The sequence below is a fragment of the Rhinopithecus bieti genome, unplaced genomic scaffold (genome assembly GCF_001698545.2).
Source record: "Rhinopithecus bieti isolate Rb0 unplaced genomic scaffold, ASM169854v2 scaffold_3948, whole genome shotgun sequence".
Taxonomy (NCBI): domain Eukaryota; kingdom Metazoa; phylum Chordata; class Mammalia; order Primates; family Cercopithecidae; genus Rhinopithecus; species Rhinopithecus bieti.
In genome coordinates, this window is record NW_016804646.1 from 1546129 (window position 1) to 1560354 (window position 14226).

The following is a 14226-nucleotide window of genomic DNA, read 5'->3' on the forward strand; positions in this document are numbered from 1 at the left end:
AGTTAATTCTCAGAATGCAGTTGAGAGTTTGACCAGTTGGAATTCTTAAAATGCCATACCCTATACTTCAAATACATTTGAAAATTTTCAGTGGAGAAAAACACAGGTTACGCATTTTTTTAAGGTCTTATGAATTCTCGACCTCCTTGGTATTTCAGAAAGCCTTGTATTATATAGGCTTTTGTTTTACGCTGTCTCAAGTCTATTTTGAGAGTTTAGAGAGTCTTAAATACGTATAAGTACATAATAATATAAAAACATAGTGTAACAATATATGTAATAAAACATACATTATATTATTTTATATACTATGTAAGTATTTGGATATGTTCATTTGGGACTTAACAATTTTAGTATATAATAAAACTTAATACTTTGGAATTGCTTTGAAAAGTCTCATGATACACGTATTTGCAGTTTGTAAGTCTGAATATTCTTTCTGGAAAATATTAGCTCAAAATACCTGTTAGCAAGATGGTGCTGTGTTGTTGTCTTTTGAGCACTGGGAGGTTTAGGGAATGAACATATAACTAAAGAAAATCATGAGGGCTGGTGACAGGTGACTGTGTATGAATACTGATATTTTCTCACCAGTGGGACAGTTACTATATCACAACAGATACCGTATCACAACAGATACCATAAAAGAGTCTTTATTCTCTTACTTCTTTTTGGCTAGAGAACTGAAAAGGAACTGGTGAATGAGTTTCCAGTGCTTATGGATTCAGTCAGGGTGGAAATCTTTAGAGTTGCAAGTGTGTAAGGTGCAGACATATGTGTACCTAAACTAGGGGGTTCTCCTGCAACCTAGTGATTCTGTACTGGTTTCAGTCATAACAGTTTCTTTTCCATGCAGCTTTGAGCTCGAAAAGTTGTGTCGTTTTATTATGTCTGTGAAGAAGAACTATCGGCGGGTTCCTTATCACAACTGGAAGCATGCGGTCACTGTAGCCCACTGCATGTACGCCATACTTCAGAACAATCACGCGCTTTTCACAGACCTTGAGGTGGGTATGCACTCTTTACCGCTGTTTCTCGTAACCTCAATGGATTTAATACTGTGTGTCGGGAGCACATTAATGACATGGATTTGTGACATGTTATTCCAAGACAAATTTTGGCTTAATAAATCAAGGGCATCCCATTTTTAGATTCCTATACCCGAGCATTTAGCATATTATTTTGTATAAGAAATGTAGATAAAAGAAATTTTAGCATCATCAAAATATCCCCCAAGGAATCACTCATTTTGTAGCCTTCTCTATTAAAGCCTTCTCTATTAAAGCTTAAATGTTCTGAAGGGATATAAACAGTGAATTTTATTCATTGCTTATATGCCCTGGATAATGTAGATGTATCCTACCTATTTGAGAACCTAGAGCATTAAATACTGTGAAGACAGAAATGATTTTGACCTCCTCTAGCATGAGGACACAAAGGATCTGAAATGTTTAATTAATTTGCCCAACTTTAAATACCCAGAGTTAGTGACATATCCAAAGCTTTCAGAATCTCAGAGTTAGAATTGGAGATGGCCACTTGCATTCGTCAATCACAGTCCAAGTCCCTTACTTGAAAGCCAGGCTTAGCGCTTAGTGACTCGTAGCCACAAAGGATGCTGATTCTACATCTGGACAATCCCGACTTTGAAGGATATCCCTCCCTCTGACCACACTGATCCTGGGAGTGTCTACTCACACCTTAGATGGAGTCCTCCTTTCTCTCCTCCGTAAAACTGGTATCATCTTTTAGGGGACCTATGACTGTCCAGAGAAAGGAGCTGTTATCTTTGTGATACATAAATTGTGCTTTTCTCAAATTCACATTTAAACTAGAATCCAGTGTTTGTGAAGGTCCATCCTATCCTTTTCCATCCTATTGGACCAAATTCACAATCTGAGTGGAAAACTCGAAAGATGCATTCTAGGGGGGAAAAAAAAAACTAGTAGCATTTTAAAGAAAGAATAAAAAATTATCCTCTAGTTTTGTTGCTTTTCAGAACAATCGTTAGTTCAAGTGGAGTTTAACCTCATCAGTAATTTATTATGTATTACCTCCGCCCAAAAGATCTAGATGAAATTGGTCCTTTTTTCCTGTTTGTCGTAACAAAGTCCTTTTCTATTGAACCCCATATTGTTGAGACTTTCAGCGTTTTCTCCATTCTATTCCTTTTAAGAAAGCAATTTCATTGTCTTGTTTTGCCATTTTGCCACACCTTGTGAGTTTAAGAACTATAGAAATTATACTTTCAAATTGCATTGCAATTTATATTCAAAAGTTGAAAATTTAACGGTAAGTGAGAAAACTTTGTTGATACATGTTGACTCATTTAAGTTCCTAATTCATTTCTGGAATTATATTTTCCCAAAACATCAGATCGTTTTGGCTGAAAAATAATCCCCAAATGACATATGTAAATATTTAAAACATATTTTATAAAGAAGAAATTTAACCTCTAAGAGAACTATTAGAAGTTATCGTTTGATCTTCTTAAAGGGAAATGCTTAAGAAGGGTGATTCTTTATACATTATTTTCAGATGTATGATTCTGGCACACCTTTAATAAAACTACTGAAGGTCACATCAATTTTAAAAGTGAGTTTAAAAACTGGAAAGATGATAACTTTTACGTATTGTGCAAGATTGTAAAACTCTTGAGATTTCTTATCAGGTACATCATGATGACACAGCAGCATAAAACATGGAAACCACCCCAAAACAAAATGATATTAACAACATAATTAATTCAGTTATCTTAAGAATGCCAGGCAAGTATGATTGTTAACATGATACCTCATGGGGTTACGGGTTGCTGGTGAGATTTCCCTTCCAATTACGTTGCAGGAAAACCAGTCCTGCATTATCAGGATAAAGAAGCAGGCATATCGCTAAAAATGCGCCTGTGAGAACTTCTGCCGACTCCCATCCCAGCACCCCCATCTGTCCACATCTGCCCTCAGCAGGCTCTGCCTTGCACCACACTCCTCTCCAGAGCTGACCCTTCTGCTTTGTCATATCTGTCGCCACCACCTCTTTGAGAGCACTGCCTACCAGTGCTTCCCTCTCTTCTCTCTCCTCCATTATGCTCTCACCCCTCTTTTCTGGATCACTGCCATCTGCATGTACGCCTGCAGTTTTTACTTCCATCTTAGAATATGCTCTCATCTGCCGCTCTCCTCGGCTCCCTCCCTGTTACTTCGCTCTTCATTGCAGTAAACCCCATGCAAGTGTTACCCTACTGGCTCTTTCAAAATCCTCTCCTCGCATTCTTTCTGAGAACAACTCTGATCAAGCTTCTGAATTTAACACCCCAGAAAATGCCCTGCTCCAGGTCACCAGTGACCTGCACCTGGCGAGATCCGAGGGTCAGCCCTCAGTGTCTTCACTTGAACCCGGGGACATTCGGCACTCTTGGTTTTCCTGCTATTGCACCAGCTGTTCCTTCCTTGGGGTTTTGTGTTTGTTTGTTTTTGTTTTGTTGTTGTTGTTGTTGTTTTCTTAATCCTTCTCTTTCCTCAGACTTAGACCATGCAGTCTGTTCCCCCTTTACAGGTATAATTTGTCTTTCAAAATAAAATTCTGATTGTGATTGTTATTAACACACTGAGTCTCTTCATATACTTTAAACACTTCAGTCTTTTCAAGCAGTGTTTGGCATAACCTGAATTCCACTCAAAATCTCTTCAGGAGAGAATAGAAACTGTCATATGAAATTGGTTATAATAGGATTTAACCTATAGAGTTCTGATTCTTTCTTCCCTTCCATTTTTATCAAGTATTTAATTGCCCACTGGATGATTTGTTTTAGAATTGGGAGTACTTGAGAGCTTAGACCTTGACCCTCCTCCGACCTCAAACTACAACCTTGGTGAGCTCAGCCAATCATGTGACCTTAAATGCCACATGGGCACTTTCTCTAGCAAAGGCCTATCTCCAGGCCTTGAGGCTTCAGTAGCTGCTACCTGTCAAAACAAAATCTCCGCCTGTCAAATCTCCTCTTGACTGTCAAGTAGACTCCTCGCCTCAGTCTACATGTGAACTCCTGACCTCTCTCCTCAAACCCATTCCACCTGTACTTCTCCCATATCAGTTTGATGCAAGTCATTACAGCTTCTAAGACCAAAACATGTATCACCTCCTTTCTTTTCACACTCTGACAGTCAAAAAATCCTGTTGGTTCTGCCTGCAAAACGCATCCAGACTTTAATCACCCCTTAGAAGCTTTCATTGTTGTTATCCTGGTCTAAAGCTCTATTCTGTTTTGCCTCAATTACTTTAGAAACCTCCTCACTGATCTCTCATCCTTCTGGAGTCTGTTTTCAACACAGTTGCCAGAATAATCTTGTAAACATAGAACCAAAATGATAACACTGCTCTGCTAAAAAACCCTCTGTTAATAGTTCCCCCGATCACTGAGAATATAAGCCTTTTATGTTGAGTGCCTCCCCTGCCCTTGACCCCACTGGCCACCTTCCTGATCCTCCAAGTCTCAGGGTACACTCACCTCCAAGTTTATGTTGTCACTGCTCCCCTGCCCTGTGTGCTCCTCTCCCACACTGCACTTGCCTCTCTCCTTCCCCTCTTTCAGGTCTCTGCTCACACCTGGCCTTTTTATGAGGCGTGCCTGCCTAGTTTATTTTTTACTCAGCCTGACTTTCTTTAATTTCCGTTAGTCTGCTCTGCCTTCTTTTTCTATATATTTGCCATTTTTACATGCGATATGATTTACCTGTTATATTTATTGTTTATAATAGCAATGGTATTGTTAGATAACATCGAATAGATTTTGCTGAAACTGGCCTTTCTTTCCTTGTGCAGATTTGCTTTATCTGTAATTTTTTGGAACATTTGCTTTATACCTTTAAGTTGATACCTCCTGCACCTTTGAGAGAGAAACTCAAAAATAATTTGACTATCGTTCATAAGCAGAGAAACAAAGAAAGGGGCTACAAATGAGTTAGATTATCCAGAATTTCAAAGATTCCTAAGGATTTGCTATATTTGTGTAGGATTCTTTATGCCAGAGTGCCATGTTTGTGCTATATTAATGCCAGAAAGTAATGTGACATGAGTGTAAGTGGTAAGTCTGCTCATGTGTGTTTCTGTGTTTTGAACATCTCTGCATCATGTTTTTTTTTAAAGCGCAAAGGATTGCTGATTGCGTGTCTGTGTCATGACCTAGACCACAGGGGCTTTAGTAACACCTACCTGCAGAAGTTCGACCACCCTCTAGCAGCTCTCTACTCCACTTCCACCATGGAACAGCACCACTTCTCCCAGACCGTGTCCATCCTCCAGGTGAGTCACCACACGCTGTCTCCCGCTTAGTCTCAAGGGCTGTCTGGGAGATAGTGGTACTTCATAGGTGGAAAAGGAAGATCATTATGGCTTCCTTAAAAGCAACAGCTATATTTTATTGTAGAACCTTATATTTATAGTTATTATGAAATAATAGTGTTTTTTGCATAAAGAATCCTTTACAAAGAATTTGAATACATGTATTTTGCACTCACATTTGTTTTTTAAATATTATATCAATAAGTACATGTAACCCTAAAGCATTACTTATTTTATGTAATTTAAATCAATTAATTCTATAGATTATCATATTCTTGAACCAGAACATATTGAGCAGTAAATCTGAAAAGTTAGGTAAATATAAGGTTTTAAGTGCATTGTAGCTTTTTTTTTACATTGTGTGTTTTGTTTATTTATTTTATTACCTTTAAGATGTTCTTGGTAATTGATGTAGACAATCACGGATACCACTTCAACATGGGATATATGCGCTCCTTCTTTCTTAAATGATTTTTCTCAAACTCACATTACCAAGGTAGCCATTACATCATAATGATTTGATTCCTATCACAAACAATTTATAACAATATAATCTGTGTTCAGCTTAAGTATAGTGGGCCCTATATTTTCCCCTCACTGTCAGCACCTCTAAGTAGGAAGAGAAATCCTTGTTACGTCTTCCAATCATGAGTCTAAGGGAAAGGATTTTGAGTTTTGAGGATGTCATAGCAAAATGCCAACAGTGACTCTGCCAGTAACTGGCCATAGGCAAGTTGCGAAGCAGAAAAGCTTTTGCCACTTGGTGCAGTTTTTCTCTGTTGAATAGGCCAGGCCTCCTCTCAATGCCAGGATTTTGTTTTCTCCCCTCAGTTTCCCAAAGGCTTCTCTTAGTGCCTCCTCGTTTGACTTAACTGTCCATGTGGTTGGTAGTGCTGCATGCTCAGTCCTTTCTAAAACCCAGCAAAACTGACTTTCCAGGCCTCATGTCCTCAGTCCCACGAAGGTCAGTGGTCACCTTACTCGATTCTGGGTGCTCTTCGAATTATCTGCTGGGTAGAAGTGAAGAGTTTTTCAGATATGGAGCTATTTTAGTCATTTTCAAGCCGTCCCCAGTAGGCAGCTGATGTTGAACTTGCTCATGGGCCAGTTGACTCCTGAAAGCAACGTGTAGTCGTCATTCCTATCATTTGCTTGACACCAGCTCTTTCCTTTTTAAATGACATATGTTTACATAGATACGTCCATGCATAAAACAAGGATACATAGACATGTAAGCAGGATAAAAGGCATGTGTATATATGTATGTGTACATATATGTATATGTATATGTAAAACATGCTTTCTGTAAATCGATGAACACTCTAAAACTTCATGACAGCTGATGTCTACTTTGACCTCACTCATCAATGGAGACTATTTGTCTAAGATGAATAAACGCCAGAAACAACATCAGGGTGACTTCACTTAGAAATAATTAGGAGTCACTGAATTAGCATCCCATGTCCTAAATGAATTCATGCATTTGACAGCGCAACATTGCTACAAGTTCAATCACAGCTAAATTTCAATAGCCAGTATAGAGTTTCTTTAAAAAGCCTGTATTAAATACAATAGGATTAGTTTTGAAGGAGGCCAGAATTGCGAAGTTTATTGCCACTGAGTAGAATAAAAAATAAACCTTGTAATATAACAGTCACATCAAGGTGGGTGGGATAGGGAGGCTCCAGGTCCACCTAAGCCCTAGGAAGACTTGGCCCAGTTGCCGCCATCAAAAAATGGATGTTTAGGGTGGTTTGCCTCCAGTTTGTCAAACCCTCAGAGATGTAGGGATTGCAGATTACTTAAGGCAGTGTTCCTAAAAAAGATGAGAACTACTAACAGGAACTCATGGCAGTAAGTTAAGTTCAGACAGGTAAGCTGTTGGCATTCAACAAGGTGTGGGAGAATAGATTCAGATACTAGAGCTGGAATTTCAGTCACTGGTGAAGTAATAATAACGACAAATTTGTTCTCCTAGTTAGAGAAGATAAGGTACTAGATACACCGCAAAAACAGAAGCTGGGAATAAGAACTCGGGATTGCTGCAAATTAAGATGAAAGGCACTACCAGTTTGAAAACAAATTTATATATTCGATTGACCAAATCCCTTCAATTTGAGCTAGGCCCAGGGAGAAATGATATTGGAGCCATAAACAGACAGCCCAGTCTACATGGGCAGGAATATTCAGGAAAGAGTATCTTCCTCTTCTGAAAAGTTCTGTACTCTTGGCTGATTTTGCAGTAATCCTCATGATACTTCTCTGAGTGTTTTTTTCAGATTCATCTAACTTGTCCCTGAAATTCAATTTAATAACAGATTTATTGAGCACCTTCTATTTGCCAACACGTGTTTTAGGCACTGGGGATATAGTGATAAATAGAACAACCACAAATCCCTGTCCTCTGGAACTCACAGTCTAGGATGAGGAAGGCCTGAGTCCCCTGACTTCAACCCTCACGTTGTTCTTCTCATTGGCCCACCACCTGGCACACCCGTGACTCTAACTGACAGTGGTATCCTGAGGACTCTCAGACCCATGCGATTCTGCCTAGTGCTCAATAGGACTTCTGCCCAAGCACCTGAACCCTGTATTCCGTATGGCCCAAATTGTGCTTGGTGTTACACTTATTTTTTTTTTTTTTTCTTTTTTTGAGGCGGAGTCTCGCTCTATCCCCGGACTGGAGTGCAGTGGCCAGATCTCAGCTCACTGCAAGCTCCGCCTCCTGGATTTATGCCATTCTTCTGCCTCAGCCTCCCGAGTAGCTGGGACTACAGGCGCCCGCCACCTCGCCCGGCTAGTTTTTGTATTTTTAGTAGAGACGGGGTTTCACCGGTGTTACACTTATTTAGTTGCCTTTTGTATTTTATATCTCTGTGGTGGCAACCTTATTGACCCAGGAATGCAGGCTGATGACCTTAGAGTCACCATTTTTCCTTTCTTTAGCCTTATCTTCCCATCCCTCCATCCTGTTACCATCAAGTGCTGCTGATTTTATGTTTCATCAAAAGACACCTACAAGCTTGACTAATTAAGATGCTATCCTTGGGTAACAGTTAAAAATTCCAACTTCCAGTCATTCAAATAGAACAATATATAGTTTCATGATATGAATACCTGTGATACTTCTGGTTATCCACAAAAGACTTTTCCCATTGCTCTCTGATCTGCATTGCCACACAGATGATTGCGAGCATGGCACTGCCCATCCTCTGGTCACACAGACGGATACAACATAAGCAATTTTGTGTATGATGGTCGGAAATAGTTCCCCACCAGGCATCTTCACAGGTGTGTGTTGCGTATGTGGCTGCTTATTGTAGTTTTGCCAACCTGAGTGCCAGCTTTCAGTATGGCTGCCAGTGGTGTCTACTGGATAAGCAGGGCATTCAGGAGAGTACTGCTAGCTAACACAGTGACAACAGCAAGCAAGGAGAATATTACAATAGATTTGAAAAGCTATCCTTCAATCGCTCTGTCTCTCTCTCTCTCTCTCCCTCCCTCCCTCTCTCTCCCTCTCCCCACCCCCACACACACACTCACTTGCACATACACACACACGTTACTCATGGTAGAGAGAAAAGCAGGAAGTGTGTATTTGCTCACAGCTTGCCTTGACCTTGGTTGCAGTGATAGGGATGCAGTAGATAATCCCATGTTGAGTGGGCAGTGGGAAGAGATTAAGTCATGAAGTAAGGGTAAATACAAGAGCATCTGCAGAGAAGGTCAATCTGCATCCCTGAGCTTCCCATTGTGTCTTAATGCTGGCCATCAGGATTGTTTTCGTGGTGTTTGGGGCCCGTTGCTGTGTAGAGGTCATGGTGGACATTTAGCAGAGAGGAAACTCACTTGAGTCTCTAGTAAATGATAATCTGGCCCCTCTGACCACTACAGCGCCCAAGTGGCAAGCACCGTCTCTACTTGACATCCCAGTTTCAGCCTTCCTTGTATTTTGTCTGTTTTTCCACCTTTTCCCCCTTATCCATCACTGTTTCCCCGAGTGTTTGTGTCTCAAATCCATCCTCCAAGTGTATGTCTGAATATGTTTTTCTCCTGTTTAAAAGTCATTAGTGGCTGTCTGGGGCCTCTGGAATAATTTCCTGTTTTCTCAGTTGATATACAAGTCTTTTATGAGTGTCTGTTCCAGGACGACAGTATCTGCTCTGCTTCTGTAGTTTCAGACTGTATCTTAACTCTGTGCCATTGGCCGGGTTCCCTCTAGTGTAATTACCCCACACCCTTTCTGTGGTCCCCAACTCAGGCATGACCTCATCCAGTAAAATTCTTTGACTACATCCCCACATCACTGGGGTACAGCACTGCCCCCTTTTGAGCGCCTGAGCCCCTCAAGCATGCATATGTCTTAGTGGTTTGTGTTTGTTTGTTTTCAACATTGTATTGAAATGTTCTGTTTGTGAGTTCAGCTTCCCACCTCTTCTGAATTAGAAGCTGATGAGGAGAGTCACTGCCCCTTCTTTACCTCTGGACTCACAGGCCCACCTCTGGGGCTGTTGATATGGGCAAGAGTGGAAGTGTGAAGGTAGAGCATGGGGAGGGGAAGATACAGAGTGGGCAGAGCCAGCACTCAGAGACTGAAACTGAAGCTTTATGTAAGGAAAGTGAGTAGCTGTGTCCGGTGGGGCAGAGAGCTGAGATGCTGAGCAGGGGAAGCAGGCAAGCAGAATGCCTTCATGTGAGGAGACTGTTTTGTGTGGACAGTTACATCCAAGAACGTAGGTGGGCTTTGTTTTCTTGCCTAAAACTTACTAGCTTACAATTAGTAATGGTGATTGAACCATTATTGCTGGAATATTAAATCAATTTATTCTGTTTACTCATGAGATATTGATTATTTTGAACATTGAAACTATACTTTTTTTCTTTCTTTTGCCTTCTTTGAATACCCCATTTTGACTTTGAAAATAGTCAAAATTTTAGAAAACAGACCAATAAGGAATGATTATTCTCATTATTAAGAACATTTCCTTAATATTCCACGAATCTTAAATTGTCTGTTGCTTTTGAAATGTGGTCATATTTCAGAAAATTATCTATTTATAGCAACATTTTGGGATCCCGTAGCTTCTTACTACTCTTTATAGCAGCACTATTTCCGTGACTCAGCTAGAGAGTTCTTCCAATTTGTCTACACTAGGTACAATTTGCTGTTGTGTATGACAATTATACTTAAATTATTGTACTTATATTCAACACTACCTGTACTGGTAATCTAAAATATATGACACAGTGGCTAGTTTAAATCTGTCCTTTTCTACAGCTGTGTTCTGAATAGAAAAGGTATTTGGCTATCAAATTCATTTTTAGGCATATATTTGTTTGTTTCTTCATCTCTCTTTCCTTTAACTCTGACTGTGGAACTTTTACTGGTAGATTTTATCATCATCATCATCATCAGTCATCACTATTATAATAGTAATCATTTTATCATGTATTGGGTACTTACAGTGCACCAGAAACTTAAATATTTTGTACATATTTTAATACAGTTTATTTAAATGAGATAGGTATTATTATTTATTTTCATTTTACAGATGAGAATAATATGCATCAAAGAGGTTAAGTATTCTATTTGTCACATCACTAATCAATGGCAGAATGACATTAAAAACTAGAATTATTTGGCTCCAAAATCTGAGCTCTTAATTGCAGTACTGTAATGCTTCTAATATGTGGTTTGATGTACGAGGTAATTAAATTTCAAAATCAGTCTTATAGATATTTTAAAGGCATTGCCATCATGAATGTTTGATGCATTTAGTTGCATCATTGACCTTTCTTTCCGGAAGTAGTGGTTCCCTAATCCTCTAGCAGTGGACAGAATACTAAGAGCCTTTAGGATCCTCATGATTAAGGGCTGGAAGGAGTATTGACCATCATCTATTCAAGGCAGTCCCTGGGTCATCTTTCCGCATCAGCACCAATTTCAACATTGTTTCTATTCTCTGATACCAGATCTCAGCCCCAGCGTTGACATACAACCAGAGCCTACCTGTGGGCTTCCATAGAGTTAAGAATTACGTGCTGTTCACCCACGTAAAGTTGTAGAAACATTCCTAGGTATAAAAAGTCTACTATTTCCTGCTTGATTGATGCAAAATGGAATCAACTAGCTTGAATTAACATAGACTTCAAACTACGTAACTATAGTAAAATTATCAATTGGTGTATAGAAGTATTATAATGCATTATAAGGATTTATTATGTGTTAACAAATGTGAGGTTGGAGGTTTAAAGAAGATACTGTTTATCTGCTATGCTTCCTTGCTTGTATCTCCCTTCCATATTTTCTTTAGTTTGAGTAGCAGCAAAATGCTAGATTCTCTTAAAGGGAGACATGGCCGGGATCAGTGGCTCATGCCTGTAATCCCAGAACTTTGGGAGGCCGAGGCAGGTGGATCAAGAGGTCAGGAGATCAAGAGCATCCTGGCCAACATAGTGAAACCCCATCTCTACTAAAAATACAAAAAAAAAAAAAAAAAAAAAAAAAAATTTAGCCAGCTGGGGTGGTGCATGCCTGTAATCCCAGCTACTCGGGAGGCTGAGGCAGGAGAATCGCTTGAACCTGGGAAGCAGAGGTTGTGATGAGCAGAGATCCACTCCAGCCTGGCGACGGAGTGAGACTCTGTCTCAAAGAAAGAAAGGGGAGACATTTATTTTTTGATAATTCATTCATTCCCTTTACTCTTGTAAATTATTGAAGGGGACAGTAAATGAGTTAGACCTTTTCATTATAAAAGCCCTCTATGGAGCTTTTTCGCCTAGTTTCCTTTAATACTGAAAAGTAATGACTGAAGTAGTCAGTAGAATATATAAATTCTTTAAAATAAATCTTAATTTATTTTGGGCCAGTCGATACTTTTGGGACTCTGATAAAAACGTGAGCTGACAGATGACATACTCAGTGTGTAGAATTGCAGTGAGCTTATAACTCTTTTGTCCCCCTACAGAATTTATAGAGCCTAGGCCAAATTTAGAGATATTTATTTTTAAATGTCAACAGCAGACTAGAATATTTTATATACTCTAATTTAACAAGTTAGGGTGATAATTATTGGTGATAAAGAGAGTAAAGCATACAAATACAAAACATAAATTGTAGCAGCTGTGATTCCCTTCACATGACCTGCTGAAAGCAGATGCATGCATGAGCACCAGCCAGACATGCTGAAACATGTTCATGAATTGGGAAACAGAGGTCACAGGCATTCAGTGTTGAAGCAGAGGCTACCTGCTTCACTTGAGTTGTAGTCACATCAAAGGAAAGCAGATGCCATAGCATGAATCAGAGTAAATATTTCCTTCTTATAACTTTCTACAACAAAATTGAAGAGAGTTGAGGTTGGATGATAATTGAATTCAGCCACCAGCCCAAAGCTTGAGTCCCCTCCCGTTGTCCCCATCAGTCACTAACCAGCCTGTGCTCAAACGGCTCATCTCATAGCATCTCATGCATAATCCATGTGGGAACTCTGAACTAATATAAGTTTTATAATTTGAAAGTGAAGTCATGTATTTGAAACTGCTTTTGTAAGCTGTAGAACTTTCTACAAATGTAAGGGCTTACTACTGTTATTGTCAGGAAAATAAATAACTAGACCTGAGTCCACTTGCTGCATTTGTCATACAGTAATTCAAATAATTCTGAGACTTTAACAGCAAATAATATGGGGCTGTTCTGATAATTGAAAACAAATGGTGCATGTACAGTTTCATTTAAGAATATGAAGAGACAGTATCTTAGTGAGATGTCTAATTTTGTAAAGAAATATACTTCAATCATTGTAAGTTTTTACGGTATTTTAACTCAATAAATGTATGTTAAAAGTGAAATTAATTGAAAATCAACTTAGAATAGTACTATATTGACTAATAATGAAAATATCAAAATAATTGATGAATTGAAATTATTATAAAGTTTTTAAAAGATTAATACACGAAGGATATTCTGAGTGAATAGAATCCAGATTACCAATGTTCTGGTCTTGTTTAGGGTGATGATCTGCCATTTCCACCTCCCTTGAGAATAGAAGATGATTCTAGAATCACCTTCAGTGATTTGTGTTGTGGGGAAAGGTATTCTTGCTCTTAGAATTTTTAATGTGTTTGAATAAACATTTTATTGAGGTTATAGGACATTTTCTTCTAGGATACAGAGAAATATATTACTACCCATTAAGCATGCTTTGGTATGTTACAACCTGAAGTGGACAAGGATATAGATGCCTTTTTAAGGCCATTAAGGTTCTAGTATAATACGAAAATTACTAAAGTTTTTAATTTGCTTAAGAGGAAAAGTCTTTAACTTAAATATTTCACATTTTCAAGTTTTTTAACTATTAGAAATAGCCAAGAACTAGATATATTTAAATCACTGAGGTTTTATGGTAGTAAATAATGTTATTGTAGTTACAATAGTTTATTTAAGTGGTAGTTTCATTGTTTCTGTAGCTTAAAGAGAAACCAAAATGCAATTTTCATTAGTCATTTCTAACTATTCTTTTGTTTCCCCAAAACCTTTCTTGAGTGTGCCAAATGTCGTTGACTGATTATATTGTTTCAAATAACAGAAAATGTCGTAAGATTAGAGCTTGTGCTTGTTATTGGTGGTTTTTATTTGTATTTTTTCCATAGTTGGAAGGGCACAATATCTTCTCCACTCTGAGCTCCAGTGAATACGAGCAGGTGCTTGAGATCATCCGCAAAGCCATCATTGCCACAGACCTTGCTTTATACTTTGGAAACAGGAAACAGTTGGAAGAGATGTACCAGACCGGATCGCTAAACCTTAATAATCAATCACATAGGTAAAAAATAATTTTCAAAAGCTTAGAAGCCCAGGAAGTATTATCTGGAATAAATTGATACTTA

General features: G+C 38.7%; 1 protein-coding gene across 7 annotated transcripts in view; it reads left to right on the forward strand.

Annotated features, from left to right (window-relative positions):
- Window positions 1–14226, forward strand: part of PDE10A (phosphodiesterase 10A) — a 702663-nt gene that overhangs the window by 644003 nt on the left and 44434 nt on the right. For all 7 annotated transcript variants that reach the window (XM_017869545.1, XM_017869546.1, XM_017869550.1 and 4 more), the window contains 3 exons: window positions 857–1007; window positions 5143–5298; window positions 13990–14162. In XM_017869545.1, the coding sequence (XP_017725034.1) occupies window positions 857–1007; window positions 5143–5298; window positions 13990–14162 (480 nt within the window). The remainder of the gene's footprint in view (window positions 1–856; window positions 1008–5142; window positions 5299–13989; window positions 14163–14226) is intronic.